A 14,470-nucleotide genomic window follows, 5' to 3' on the forward strand; every position below is an offset into this window, starting at 1 on the left:
AGTTGGGCATTTCTTTGACATGATTTAAACCTTTTTATGATTTATAGTTAGCTCATAAGAAATTCCTAGATTTAGTTTTGAGGAGGTATTCATGCTGACACTTATTCAAGTTTAAGGTTCAAAGGGATGAAGGTTAAAATGGACTCACCCACCTAAGGTTACAAGTAAAAATTGATCTTTTCACTCAAAAGAATTGTAGTTGGAATTTAAAAGGCCGAGATATAGGTATAGGAAATTCATCTAACACTTTAAAGATAACAGATAAAACAAAAAATCCACAAGTACACAATTTGTATGATAAGAACAAGAGAGAAAATACTTGAAAGGAAGGTTCTTGTGGTAAAACTTTAAAAAATGTTTGGACTGATAAGAATTATAGGTATAGACGTGGAGGTCGGATAGGAACCTTGTTTAGTAATATAACGAAGGCCGTATAAAATTTTATAAATAGAGTGCTTGCGTATTTAGTAGTTATTATCTTTTGCAGTAGTATTAGCAGTACTTTCTTTGCATGAAGGAATCTTAAAAGACTGTTAACAGTTGCAAAACAATATGCATACCTCAAATGCTCCACTCAGACTCCACTTTAATTGATTTGTTTGCAGCCTTGGAATGACAACAGATATAACGGGCATCGTTGGCCTATACTTTGCAATTAATCTGCACATTAAGACAACTTGTTTAAAGCTCCAAAAATTTATGGTATTAGTTCAAAATTAGAAAGCAAATAACATGACTATTGAATTCAACAATATCAGATATACAATAATCTGTCCATGAACAAACCTAGCAGCCCTTCCAGTTGAAGTAAAGCATATAATCACGGAAGCCTTCACTTTAATGGCTGCCCTAACCTAAATAAAAAAAGGGTCAAACTGTCGATTAAGAAACTCAATTTCAGAATGTAACAGAAATTGAACCAAAAAAAGAGAGCGAAAATATAACAGAAAATTGGAATGATATATGTTTCTCAAAAATTAAAGCTGGAATACGAAGTAATACAGCTGTGGAGGCAATAGATTCTAAGTGTGACATTGGCTCCCCGGTACGCTTGACTGCCTTCTTGAAATAAAAGTCTTGATTGAAAACCTTCTCCGACTGCATTTAACAAAAACAAAGAAAAATGAATAGAGCTTATGCACTAGGCTCCAATTTCACATCCATTCATTTTAACTGCAAGCTATCACCAATTAATCACCCAATATCTGATGGCTGAGAGCAATTAAAATGATATTAGAAGCTAAGATCCATATCAGAAACAGCCTTGTCAGATGAATCAAACTACAAAATAATAATGTTCTTATTCTTTCATTTTCAGTTTAGACAAAAAAGTTGTTTTGGGAAACGCTTTTTCAAGGGCTGAGAATGAAGTAGCTATTTAGAGTCCAGCCATAGATCCGCTGGAAAGGCAAAAATAAGCCAAACAGTGAAAAAGTTCATGATGTAAGGTACTCTAGCTTCAGCTTTTTTTGTTCCCACCTGGTAGTATGTGGATGGTTGATCAGTAGGCTGGGAAAGTGGCCTGTATTGAAGCTGTTCTTTTGGAAATTAATTTGTGGCTTTTAAGTAGTGCTTGCCTGGATTCATTCTCTTCTAAACTTCAGGGCTGAATAGTTTTTATGGTTTTTATTTTATCCTTTGGGTTGAGTGTTGAGTTTTTCTGTAGTTATTTGTTTTTATGGTTGGGCTGTTTCAATTATCCCAGAGGAAGTTATGTAACTTCCTTAGTGATTTTTTTTTTTTTCATTTTATTAACGAAAATTTTCTAGTTTCATAGTAAAAGAAATCAAGTTCATAATGTAAGAAATATGTTTAGAGTGAAATGTAAGAGTTTTTATAATAAATTTGGAGAAACTCTGGGGCAATGTCAAGCTTCTAGCTTCAATTTGGTGAATGTTTCCAACTCACGAGCCCCCTAGGTCACAGGGGTTTAGATTTTCCCCCCCTCCCCTTGTACTTAACATAGTATCCAAGAGAAGTTTTAGTTCGTTTTCCTTTCGGTTTTCTTTTCGGTTATAGGAAACTTGCCAAAAAGAATTAACGGAGTTGCAAAAGAATGCAGTCCTAAATGGTAATTTTAATGGAAGTATGCATCATTATTTAATATCATGCTTTTCTTTGGGCATAAATAGCCTCCATTTTTAGAGATATTCGTATTCCTCTATTTTACTTGTAATTTTGTCCTTTGTAGGGAGGGCTTTGTGTTTTTTTCATGCATGGCTGTTCCATTTCCTTTTATGGGCCCTTCTACTCCTTTTAATGCACTTGTGACCTCACATTAAATGTTCATTCATCTACCAGATGAAAGTTATCTTTCATTACTTCATAAAAAAAATGAAAAATACCTATACTACATAAAGCTTAGATTCAAAAACTCCGTTTCTTTCTCATACACACAAAGATTACCTCAGCGCATATTCTACGAACAGTTGAAATGGTTTCTACTGGATATAATCCACGCAATGTCTCAGCCCCAAGAAGAATTGCATCACTTCCTACACACATTAGAATAAAGGTTCTGAGACATATTATACAAATGATTTTACCCTGGTCAGGAAAGAAAATAGGAACCATGAGATAAATAAAATAATACAATTGGACGTGAAATATATCCCAATTTCAAAGATGCAAACCACATCTTCAGCATTTGTGATTATGGATATCTGTGGCTTTAAAAAGTGCAGATGAATTTCAGAAAACCATGACTTAAAAAGTCCCCCATAGCTTCAGTCTTTAAGCAACAGAAATTTATATAACTATTGAATGACGCACCATCAAGTACAGCATTGGCAACATCAGTAGCTTCTGCACGTGTAGGTCTCAAGTTGCTAGTCATGCTGTCTACCACACGAGTCAAAACAGCGGGCTTTCCAGCCATATTACATCTATGAAGGGCAGTTTTCTGAAACAAGAATACCTGAACAAAAAAATGTCAATCAGTGCAAAAAACCAAAGAAAAAAAAAGAAACAAAAAGCCCATGAGGAAGTTCGGATCCAGCCGCTTAGCGGGGGGCTGGACATTGGTACTATCAGGGCCAAAAGCATTTTCTGTAAAAACAAAAATGTGAACTGAATTATACTAATCCAGAAACGTTTTAAAGTTGGGGGGGATTAGTCCAAATGTAGATCTGCATCTGAGCAAGAGGTTTTGGTCATGCATGGAGGAGGTGGATCTATGGGTGCCATTCCAGTGCCATTATTTTCATTTTTCTAAATGAGAAGCCTAGAGGAAACCCTTCTATATAGTGCCCTTTCCATCTCCACATGAAAAGGAAATCCTCTAGTGCAACCTACTCAGTTGGTAGAGCATCTTGTTACGTGCGCACTAACAGAGAAACCGGCAGAGAGGAAAGCCCAAAATCAAGAAAACTAAATCTAAAATTATGCCATTCTTGGAAGAAGTATGCAAAAGTTATTTGGCTCAATGCTCTTAAATCCCTTTAGAAGAATGTGAGGATTATAAGGTTATTCTAAGGGGTAGAAACCTCTTTTTTGGATCACTGCTGATTGGCTTTCTTGCGACCATGAAGTGTCCTCCAAGAATACCAATTGGGGCGGTTATTTTATAACCCCTCTTCTTAGTTCTTACAAAGAAAAGAAGGATACTAATGTAAATGTTTCTTAATACACCTCCCCCAATAGAGGAGGAGAGGGAGAGAGACTACCACTGCCTACTTTATGGAAAACAACGATAAGTACGAGAATAGCCATATTCTTTTCATTACAACACCGTTCAAACAAAACTATCCCTTGGTTAATTAGCATGCATAGAAACTAACCTTCTCAGGAGGAAGATCTAACCCCAAATTGCCACGAGCAAGAATAATACCATCTGCTTCTTGTAGTATCTCATCAAAATGGGTTAATCCCTAAGGAAAGGAACACAAAAGTATGCATGCATCTAAATTAGTACCATTGTACGTTGACATATTAAGAAAACAGTCTTACTACCAAAGAATATGAGTGAAGAGTGAGCTAACAACGACCGACCTCAACGCTTTCAATCTTCGCAAAGATTTGAGTTTGGCTAAGGTTGCCTAGCTTAGAAAGAAATTGTCGAGCCTGCATAAAAATATATTTTAGCATTCTATTATCCTCTATTGTAATAATCAACATAACCGAATCTCTCATGGTCAATTATTTGTTTAAATTGAAGACTCAATGCAAGGAAATAATACTTGGCGAACATCCTCCGCTTGTCTAGCATGTGAGAGAGAGAGGAAGTCAATCTTGTTTTTTACTCCCCACGTCGCTATAATCTAAAATCACCAAATAACCAATAAAACAATTATCAGCAAAAAATGATATGGTTACCGAAGCTAATTGGAAGCAATCAGTCTTAAGGGACATAACAAACAGGAAATCAAAGAACCAACCTCCTTATCTTTGTCAGTAAGTGTTGGAAGATCAATGCGAATTTCAGCTGCATGCAAAGTGTACATTGTTCCAACCAACGTGGCAGAGTTCTTTACCAAGCAAAGAACATCATCTCCTTTCACTTCGGAGACCTGATAAATCCCAAACAGGCGTACTTCAGTATACCATCTTTTACCATGATTTCATACTACTTTGAAATATAGTTAAATTGGGCGTAGATCATTTGAACATTTACTTAAAATTTCTCTATCATCGTCACAGCATTCAATATACCTATCATCCACGCCCAAAATATACAAACACAAGAAAACAAGCAGAGAAGAAATTATTGATGATCCCAAACAATATGCTCTGTTACCTCCAGCCAGACAGAAGTTGTTTCACTTCCAGTGAAGAGGTACTGACCAAGAAATAGGGTGTCTCCTTTCTTAACGACCTACAAGACAATATCAAGCTTAGAATTATGATAACCAACGCAGTGTCGGAAAAACACTAACAAGTTTGACTTTGCAAATATATTGTTTGAATAAATTCAAGGATATTAAAAGCACAGCCTCTTATCAATGGTTAATGAAAAACTCATATTTGTCTGTCAGATGTTCCAAAAATTATATATTTGTCTCCATAAGATGCAATCAACAATCTGGATCTTGAGCATCAATAAATGAACAATCAGTAGTATTTCCCAACCTTTGAAAGTCCATTATAACTTATAGGCAGCACCTCCGAAGACGCATCTATTTCTTGATTGGGTGTCAAAACAACCAACTCATCTTCCTTAAGAGAGATAGATTTCTCATTTCTGTTTACAACCAGGATCTCAGGACCCACTGTATCCAGCATAACCTGAAAAAAGCAGAAGAATTCTCATTGTCTCTTTCAGAATACTTGCAGATAGAAATTTGAGAACAATATCTTACATATTCTTTGGCCACATTGTCTCACGCATTAAAGAATATTGATTTGCCTAAGTTACTCCCATGAATGGGAAAGTTCAAATGATAAAATATATACCCAAACAAGTGAAAGAACAAGTTAAACACGAACATACAGCGCAAAGTTTGTTGGTGTTCTTAACAGCCGCCTTCAAATTGTCCAAAGTTTCTTGATGGTAATCAGGACTGCCCCATGAAAAGTCGAACCGAGCAACTGCCACAACATGAAAAAAAAATAATGATCAATAAAAGTTGAACAGGCTCAGGATCAATTTAAACAAACAATGAGGAAATATATCGCACAAAAACGCATTATCCGCAAGAAAAAAGAAAGTCGCTAACGAAGCCAGCCATACCAGACATTCCAGCCCTTAGACAGGCAGAAATAACTTCGACAGATCGGGACTTAGGGCCCAAAGTACCAACGATCTTCGTCATTGTCGGCAAGACGCTCTGGAAGACAATAAACAACAACACAAAAGAAATCAGCTGATTAAACTCGAAACAAAAGATCAACGCGCATCAAATGCACACAATACAAATCAAAGAAAATCCACAACAGAAATAGTAACAATGTAACTTCTAATTCAAAGATCGAAGTGAAATCAAGGTAATAAGTGCTCAAATCTGGAAACAGTAACAAAACTAGACGAAAAAACACTGAAAGAAAACAAGACTTACATCCTTTGAAGGCTCCAAAATGGAAGCCATCCTAATCGGTTCCTCAAGAAGCAAGTGATTCGAAGGCATTTCGTTAAACTGTAAGTACCACTTCCTCCAGACTCCAAAGAAGCGAACAATTTCAGAGAGTAAATGAATGTAGATTCAGAAGGATGGTTAATATATTCCTTGGAAATCAAGCTACTTTTCGTTATCTGACCTGGATATGCAGTAAAAGCAAAACCAGGTTCTGCAGCGGGAGAATCAAAACCAGAGGAAGAACATTCCAGTCTTCAAATTCCCGAAACTGGCGAGATTTTGGTCAATGCATGCACTCGAAATGACGATTTACCGACGATTATGCTTTGTTTCATAAAACAAAAAGGTCCCACCTAACTTCTCTTGTTTTTTTTCTCTATAAAGTCCCACAACAAATTTTTCAGCTCACAAAAATAAAATAAAAATAATATTATTTTATTAGATTCTATTTTTATTTTTTAAAACCTTTTCAATAATTATATAACAAATAATAACTTTTTTCTTTTTTCCTTTTTCAAGAGGACGTAAAGTACCAATTTAATAATTTAAAGCGTGTTTTATAAATTGGTTTTTAGAAAGAAAAAAAATGTTTAATAATAAAAAGCTATTAGCAAAAAATATATATATATTAATTTTTATATAGAAATAGAGTATTAAGAGATTTTGGAGTTTGTTTTTTTTTTTTTATAAAAAAAAAGGTAAAGTATAAGAATAAAAATAATTATAGAAATGGTTAAAATAAATTAAAATTGGGGAACCCATTGGTTTTTAATAACTATTGGAGCCCATTGTTTTTGGTTGCAAAAAAAAAAAAAAGATTAAAAAAGGAAGGTAATGTAAATCACTTTTGTTTTCTTTAATAAATAGTTTTTTTGAAACTTGAAATTTGAATTTTGCTGAATTTGTTGGTGAATAAAAAATACCCACTTAATTGATATATAATAATTATTAAAATCTATTAGTGTGTTTTTTCAAGGAATAATAGAAAAAACATAAAATTAAATTAGGGATTCATATTTTCAATGAACAAATTTATTGATTTGTTAATTAGAATAGTTCAAAACTTTATATTTTCATTTAAAATATTTATATTGGTAAATAGTAATTGGCATTATATATATATATATATATATATTAATTGTAATTGTTATTGGAATTAAAAAATTAAGACATTATAATTCTAAAAAAACAAAAATGTGTCACTTTCATTGGTGTAAGACGAAACGCATGCAGGAGGAAGACAAAAGACGAGATTGAGCGGGAAGAGGACGTGAATCACGTGACACACGTGACACCTCATTCATCCATCCGTACAGTACGCAGCGTTTTGGACTGCGACAAAAACTGTGATGGAACGAACACCACATTTTGGTCGGTGCGATATAAATAAATAAAATTCTAACCATTTTTTTTTTAATTTATGAATTTTAATAAAATAATTCATGTTTAATTTAATTTTTTTTCATATATTTTTTTGGTGTGTATTATTATTCATATGTCATTGAATTGGTATATAAATTCTACAAAACTACTGCAAGGGGCAACCAATTCAGGGAATAGAAAATTCTTGGGAGTTTAATTTATTAAATTAACTGGAAACAAATCAGAAAAAGCCTCCCCCCTCCAACAACAGCAAATAGGAATATGATCAAAAACTAGAAATATCACAACAGCTCCTCTGCTGCTGCTGCTGCTACAAATGGCAATAGCAAATAGAAATAAAACTAAGCGAATTAGGATTTTTACCATGAACTCACCATGGCTTCTAATCGGGAAAGTCAAAAAATAGGTGTTTTATGAGTGTCATTTTACACTTTCCACTTTCATCATATCTCCTCAATCAATCTCCAAAAACCATGTATAGTAATACCTAATGGTCGTGGTGACAGCACCAGAATTACGGTCAATCAAAATTTTTATCTGGAAAGGCAAGGCTATTTCGTTTGTTCGTTCAATCTTCAAGCTCGATGATCTTCACCACAGATGCATCCCCGACCTTCTGGCACACGACAACTCGGTCGTGCGGCTTGATAACTCCATATGCTTTGCCATGATCCAGAGCAACCTTTAGAACTGACTCGTTTGTTGCGCTAGTCGACTCCGCCTACAAATTACCATTTTAATACAAGTGGCACTGCGTTATCATATGTATGATTTGATATGGTTCAAATGTTTTTTTTTTTTTTTTTTTTTTAAATCTGAAGAACATGATACTATTTGACTTTTTTTGCTTCCAGTGCCTACTGATGTACCAGAAGATGAATAATTCAAAAGAAAATAATTAGAAAAATGATTATTGTCCTTTTTGACTTTCAATGAAGACTGACGTGCTAGAACTCCAGCAGATCATAGAAATGAATTCTAACTTCTAAAACTGAAGGGACCAAAATTCTAAACTTATTGAATATCATAGGAGCCAAATTTTTATTGAAAAAAACAAAGCAGGCATGGCTATGGTATAGACCAACAAACAAACCCTTATGAATATTTTGGAAGTCCTCAGTAAAAGGATCAGTAATGAGATTAGCGGATTCTGATATAATTCACTCTTCATCAACAAATCAAAGCAAAATGGAAAATGGAACTTACAGGATGTCGTGGATCAGCAAGCATGGGGAAGAGGCCTCTTACTATCAATGACTGCCTAGCCTGAAATAGATCAAGACCAAATTACACATTGTCAAAGACAGAAACTACCAGCATTTAGTGTGAACACGAATTGCACGAAGTGCATACGGTGAAGGATGATATTTAATCTGACTAATCTGACCATGATATTTAATCTGACTAATCTGACCGCAGCATTTAGTATTTATCTAAACGAATACCTAACTTCTTATTGAAGATTAATACTCACCTCTAAAACAGAGAATTATATAATCACCTCATACACAAACTTCGCTAATGAATTTCAGATATTACACAATTTAAATGCATTGTCAACAAGTTCAATATCATAACTACTAATTCCTTCTCGGCAATCTGATTAATTATTTTTCTTCTTTCGAAAAAGCACAAGAAAAAGAAGGCACAGTAGCAAAAGACAGCATTGTACAATCACTAGTAGCTAGAACTGAGGCAAAATGCATAAAAGGACTCCCTTTACTAAATCACCCACCCCTAGTGTAGAAATTTTTTATTTGTTAAAATATTCGTGTACGAAGCTCTCAATGAGACAAAAACAGTATAGAAAATTGCCCAACATGTTATCAGAAATACCTCAAATGCACCACTAAAGCTCCACCTCAACTGATTTGTCTTCAGCCTAGGAATGACTACAGATATAACTGGCATCGTGGGCCTATATTTAGCAATTAATCTGCATATTCATACAGCAAGTTTAGACATCTATGAAATAAATAGCTGCAAATTTTTTAAGAGAATTTCAGCTTGTTTGAAGACCAAAACTGGAGTCCGAACCCCAATACCTTGCAGCTCTTCCAGATGAAGTGAAGCAAATAATAACTGAAGCCTTCACCTTAATGGCAGCCCTAACCTAAAAACAGAATAAACCTATTGCACATGAAACCCACAGTAGAACTACAACAATTATAAAAATGATTGCTACTAAAACAATTGAAAATAAAAAAATACAGTAACCAGAATAATGAGCCAGTACCGCTGAGGAAGCAATGGACTCCAAGTGCGTCATAGGTTCACCAACAAATTTGACAGTCTTCTTGAAATACAAATCTTGATTGAACACCTTCTCGGACTGCATTTTTTAAGGAAACAAGAGCACCCAGGGGGTATAAATATAAACACTTAAAAAGAAAAGGGAATCAACATTATAGACGGTGATAAATCCACACAGCCTTCAAGTTTATAACGACTCTTTATAAGCTTATAATGCCATTGAACATTAGGTCTAGCAGACAAAGGTCAAATGTGACATGCATCTCTCTTCTAAACAGTTAAAATAATGACTGAATCGTAGGGAATATACGTCAAGAAGAGGAAATACTAAAGCTGAAAAGAACAAATACTATGAGTATCAAGATCTACAGCTAGAATAGGATGGTTACAAATCTCATGATTGGCTAATACGCTCACCAGTCATAAGTTAGAAGATTGAGGCAAACAAGTCCTATTTCTTCTTAACTAGGAAAACAAATCATTCTATAACCAACTTTCATTGGAATATGGGATATAATCGACACCACAAAAAATAAAAAATTAACGACGTGAAAGTTGAGAAAATAAAAAAAAATCTTGATAGAAACAGATCTCAACGAAGCCAACATGTAACTAATAACAGAGAGTATTTGTATATATAAAGAGAGAGAGAGAGAGAGAGAGAGAGAGAGAGATGGACAGGGAGCATTTACCTCGGCACAAATCCTACCAACAGTTGAAATCGTCTCTACGGGATACTGTCCACGCAAAGTCTCAGCACCCAGAAGAATTGCATCACTTCCTGCATCCATGAGAATAGTTTAACCAAAGCAAATGTGAATTGTAAAATGACCGAGTTAAATGGAAAAGTCATGGTACATCCATAACTTAAGCTGTTAACCAACAATTTCAGAAAAAGGCTATGTATCATCCGTCTTTAACACAATATACTCTCATTATTATTGCAAAACTTACCATCAAGGACAGCATTTGCAACATCAGTAGCTTCTGCACGAGTAGGCCTTAAATTGTTGGTCATACTGTCCACGACACGAGTAACCACAGCAGGCTTTCCAGCCATGTTACACTTGTAAAGGGCAGCCTTTTGAAATAAAAACACCTACAATAAATAGAGAAGTGATCAGAAAAAAGCCTACCTTGAGATTTAGATCCTTATCATCACAACAAGAAGAAAATTATAATTGAACCAAGACCATTAATGAGGGGAATATTATAATACATTCAACCACATGAATTTGGAGTTACAAAGACGATCGTGGCTTAATGGCAATGGCTTCATTCCTCGTCTTATCAAACTTGTGTAGGCACTAATTTTCCATTGCAGATGACAGTTAACATTTTTCTAACTAGTTTGATAGAGTTAAATTTAAGACCCGGTGAAAAATCAAAGGGAAAATCATATAATTAGCTTGTGAATAAAATAATAGAATTTTCCAACAGATATATCAGTACAGCATCATTTCCCAGTTGTCCTCTCATGTACGAGAAGTAAACAGTTTCAATTCTCTTCCCATTCAAACAAGTATCAAGTCTCAAACACAAGCATCAGCTCAAAAATGCAAGCAGAATGAAAAGATCCAGAAAAAATAGATACAAGTAATTGGTGGAAATTAACTTGACATTGCAGCTAGACTAAATTTAGAGATTGTACTCAAGGAAACTAACCTTCTCGGGTGGGAGATCTATACCCAAATTCCCACGTGAAAGAATAATACCATCTGCTTCGCGTAGAATCTCATCAAAATGGGTTAACCCCTAAAAATAGGATCACAGAAATAGCAATGTCTAAGTCAGCATTAGTATAGCTGCCCCCCCAAAAAAAAAAAAAAACTAAATATGACTTACCTCAACAGTTTCAATTTTGGCAAAGATTTGGGTTTGGCTAAGGTCACCTAATTTAGAAAGGAATTCACGAGCCTGTATAACAATATAAAAACCGTCTGACTCAAATAATCTAGAAAAAAGAAGGTGGGAGAGAGCTCAGTGTAAAGAAATATACTTGTCGAACATCTTCTGCATGTCTGGTATATGACAATGAGAGGAAATCAATTTTGTTTTGCACACCCCAACTAGAGATAACCTGAAATTAACAGTGCAATACACGATATTAAGTACCAATATGTAGCAATGGAGCCCCCAAGGAAAATGACAATATGTAAATCAGAAAGCTCCCCCACCTCCTTATCCTTATCCGTAAGTGTCGGAAGGTTAATATGAATTTGAGAGCCATGTAAAGTGAACAGTGATCCAGACAGTGTGGCAGAGTTCTTAACTATACAAACAACATCATCGCCTTTGACTTCAGAAACCTGATCAAATTTCCAGCAAAAACACGGTCATGTACAAATTCATATCTTTGGCATGATATTCTACTGCAACAAACACTATTATGACTTAATGTGGTAAGCTATAATTTCCTGATTTGAAATCATCCAGATAAGAAGTACAATTTCAAATCACACACAAATGAAATGGAGCTACTATCTGGAAGACCCGTAGTTTTAACATGCAACCACAAACCAACTAAATGAGGGAAAGAATTGGTAACAGATACTAGAAGGTTTTACTCACCTCCATCCATACAGTAGTCGATTCACTTCCAGTGAAAAGGTATTGACCCACAAAAATGGTGTCTCCTTTCTTTACAGCCTACAAGAGACAAAGTAAAGAATTGTTATCTGACAAAGATAACTAATATCAATGGTAGTTGAATAGTCAAATTAGAAGCTTCATAACGCTTTCACAATTACGTGCTAGAAGCAATCAGTAAAGTTAGAAAGATAACCAAATTGATGTTAAATGAGACATGTTTGACTTAAATTAGATTAATTTCTTAAGCATATTTGTAACTTGAAACAAACATTTCATCAAGACTTTTCTCACACTAAAGAAGGATTGTTCTAATACTTAAATACATTTATCAGCATCCATATCATAACTTCGTTGTTTTACAATATTAGACTAGCATTTTAAATAACCATGGGTGTACAGCCATAACGAAACTAGTACGAGTAAGATATTCAGAATCGAGAAACCACATAAGCATAAATATTCTCGGTGACTACAAACAAGACTAAGAATGAGTGACTTCGAAGGCTTCAAAGTTCATTACTAGCTTTTTCTGACAAATGGATCAACCCATGGTAATTTAGTAGGACCTAATCAAAAGTTCATACATTGTTAACCAACAGGACATCATCAAACCTGAAGATTTGTTTATGAGAGGCTATTTCCGGTAACGCATCACAATGATGTCAAGAGAACACGACAAACTTTCAACAGCTAGTCCAACTAACATGGCCAAACTAACCAAAATCAAATTCATTATTACTTTGCCCATGGGACAGCCATCATGAAAATAACAACAATATGAAGTTCCATACCTGTGAAAGTCCAGTAAAGTTAATAGGCAAGAGCTCCGAAGTTGCCTCAAGCTCTTGATTGGGCGTTAGGACAACTACGGCATCTTCCTTTAGTGATATAGACTTCTCAGTTTTATTCAGTACTTGCAACTCAGGGCCCACAGTATCCAGCATAACCTGAAAAGAGCAGAAGGCACGTAGAACACTCGGCATTAAATAGGTGAGGCAGAAATAATATTACATCAGTAGAATTTATTCTCGGATCTAACTGCAAAACTACCTCCTTTCAAAAAATAACGTCTCCTCATAACTCATACCAGATAAGTAAAGTATTAAACAATGACAGAGGAAAAAACAAACTTCATACACAAAATCCTTAACCAATAAGTAATCCAACAATATGACAACACAAATACATAGCAGAGTCTACATATATAGATAATCTCAAATGACAATCACATACAGCGCAAAGCTTCTTCGTGATCTTCACGGCCGCCTTCAAATTCTCCAAAGTCTCCTGATGATATTCGGAGTCACCCCAAGAAAAGTCGAAACGAGCAACTATCACGAAGAAACCAAAAGCTCTTAGGAACAAAAAATATCAAAATATGATACAGAATGGAAACGAGAAAATAACAATAATAAGTATACCCGACATTCCAGCCTTCAAACAACCAGATATCAACTCAACAGATCGAGACCTTGGACCAAGAGTCCCAACGATCTTCGTCATAGCAGGAAAGAAACTCTGAACAACAATTATCAATAAACAAACAAATCGTCAACCAAATAAAATACACAAAACGAGAACGATGGTTCCAGAAGTGCAAAGAACATTAATACACCAAAAAATGAACAAAACAATCAACAACAAATCACAAGACATATTCATAATCGAATAAAACAGCTTCATAGATCGAAGATGAATGAGAGGGACACTTACAGCCTTGGATGGTTCGAGGATGGAAGCCATGCGAATAGGCTCCTCGAGAAGCAAGTGATTGGAATGCATCTTGGATGATGAGTGCAATCGGAGGCGAGTGAGAAGAACTTGCAAAATGGGAATTGAAATCGGAGGAAGATGAATATGAAGAGAAGGAAATGAATCAGAAATGGAAGGAATGGATCCTTATGAGACACTTTCTATCTCTGACTCCGAGAGCGGAATAAGAGAAAACCTGGTTCTGCGCTTCAACCAGAAACTGTAACTAAAAGTGCAATTATATTTTTCGCCCTCCCTGCTTCTTCGGGTTTGAGGGTAAAATTGTAAATATGCATGCTAAAGTTATATTGATTAAAATATTCACTAAATTAATAAAATTATCTCAAAAATACCTTTACACTTTAATAATAAAAATACAAAATAACGTATTTTTAATATAAATTATTAATAAAAAATATAGTAGATAGTAATATATATACATATATATAATAAATAAATTATGACCCTATTGCAATTTT

The 14,470-nt window shown here is 34.8% G+C and overlaps 2 protein-coding genes across 2 annotated transcripts; both read right to left on the reverse strand.

Moving 5' to 3' along the window:
• Positions 1-518: 518 nt before the first annotated feature.
• On the reverse strand, positions 519-6,329 carry LOC111782045 (pyruvate kinase 2, cytosolic-like). Its single transcript, XM_023662811.1, has 14 exons — positions 5,994-6,329; positions 5,669-5,765; positions 5,429-5,526; positions 5,068-5,223; positions 4,736-4,813; positions 4,377-4,508; positions 4,179-4,259; positions 3,991-4,062; positions 3,780-3,869; positions 2,773-2,917; positions 2,407-2,495; positions 1,003-1,098; positions 787-854; positions 519-660 (listed from the first exon to the last, which is right to left on the reverse strand). Exons 1-14 carry the CDS (start codon positions 6,060-6,062, stop codon positions 534-536), a joined length of 1,398 nt encoding a protein of 465 aa, XP_023518579.1. The 5' UTR covers positions 6,063-6,329; the 3' UTR covers positions 519-533.
• A 1,239-nt stretch (positions 6,330-7,568) lies between these two features.
• On the reverse strand, positions 7,569-14,206 carry LOC111781948 (pyruvate kinase 1, cytosolic-like). Its single transcript, XM_023662693.1, has 16 exons — positions 13,953-14,206; positions 13,661-13,757; positions 13,473-13,570; positions 13,031-13,186; positions 12,219-12,296; positions 11,825-11,956; positions 11,647-11,727; positions 11,493-11,564; positions 11,313-11,402; positions 10,602-10,746; positions 10,340-10,428; positions 9,631-9,726; positions 9,440-9,507; positions 9,231-9,330; positions 8,601-8,660; positions 7,569-8,115 (listed from the first exon to the last, which is right to left on the reverse strand). The coding sequence occupies exons 1-16, from the start codon at positions 14,019-14,021 to the stop codon at positions 7,963-7,965; spliced, it is 1,584 nt and encodes a 527-aa protein (XP_023518461.1). The 5' UTR covers positions 14,022-14,206; the 3' UTR covers positions 7,569-7,962.
• Positions 14,207-14,470: the final 264 nt, after the last annotated feature.

This window comes from Cucurbita pepo, chromosome LG19 (genome assembly GCF_002806865.2).
Source record: "Cucurbita pepo subsp. pepo cultivar mu-cu-16 chromosome LG19, ASM280686v2, whole genome shotgun sequence".
NCBI lineage: Eukaryota > Viridiplantae > Streptophyta > Magnoliopsida > Cucurbitales > Cucurbitaceae > Cucurbita > Cucurbita pepo.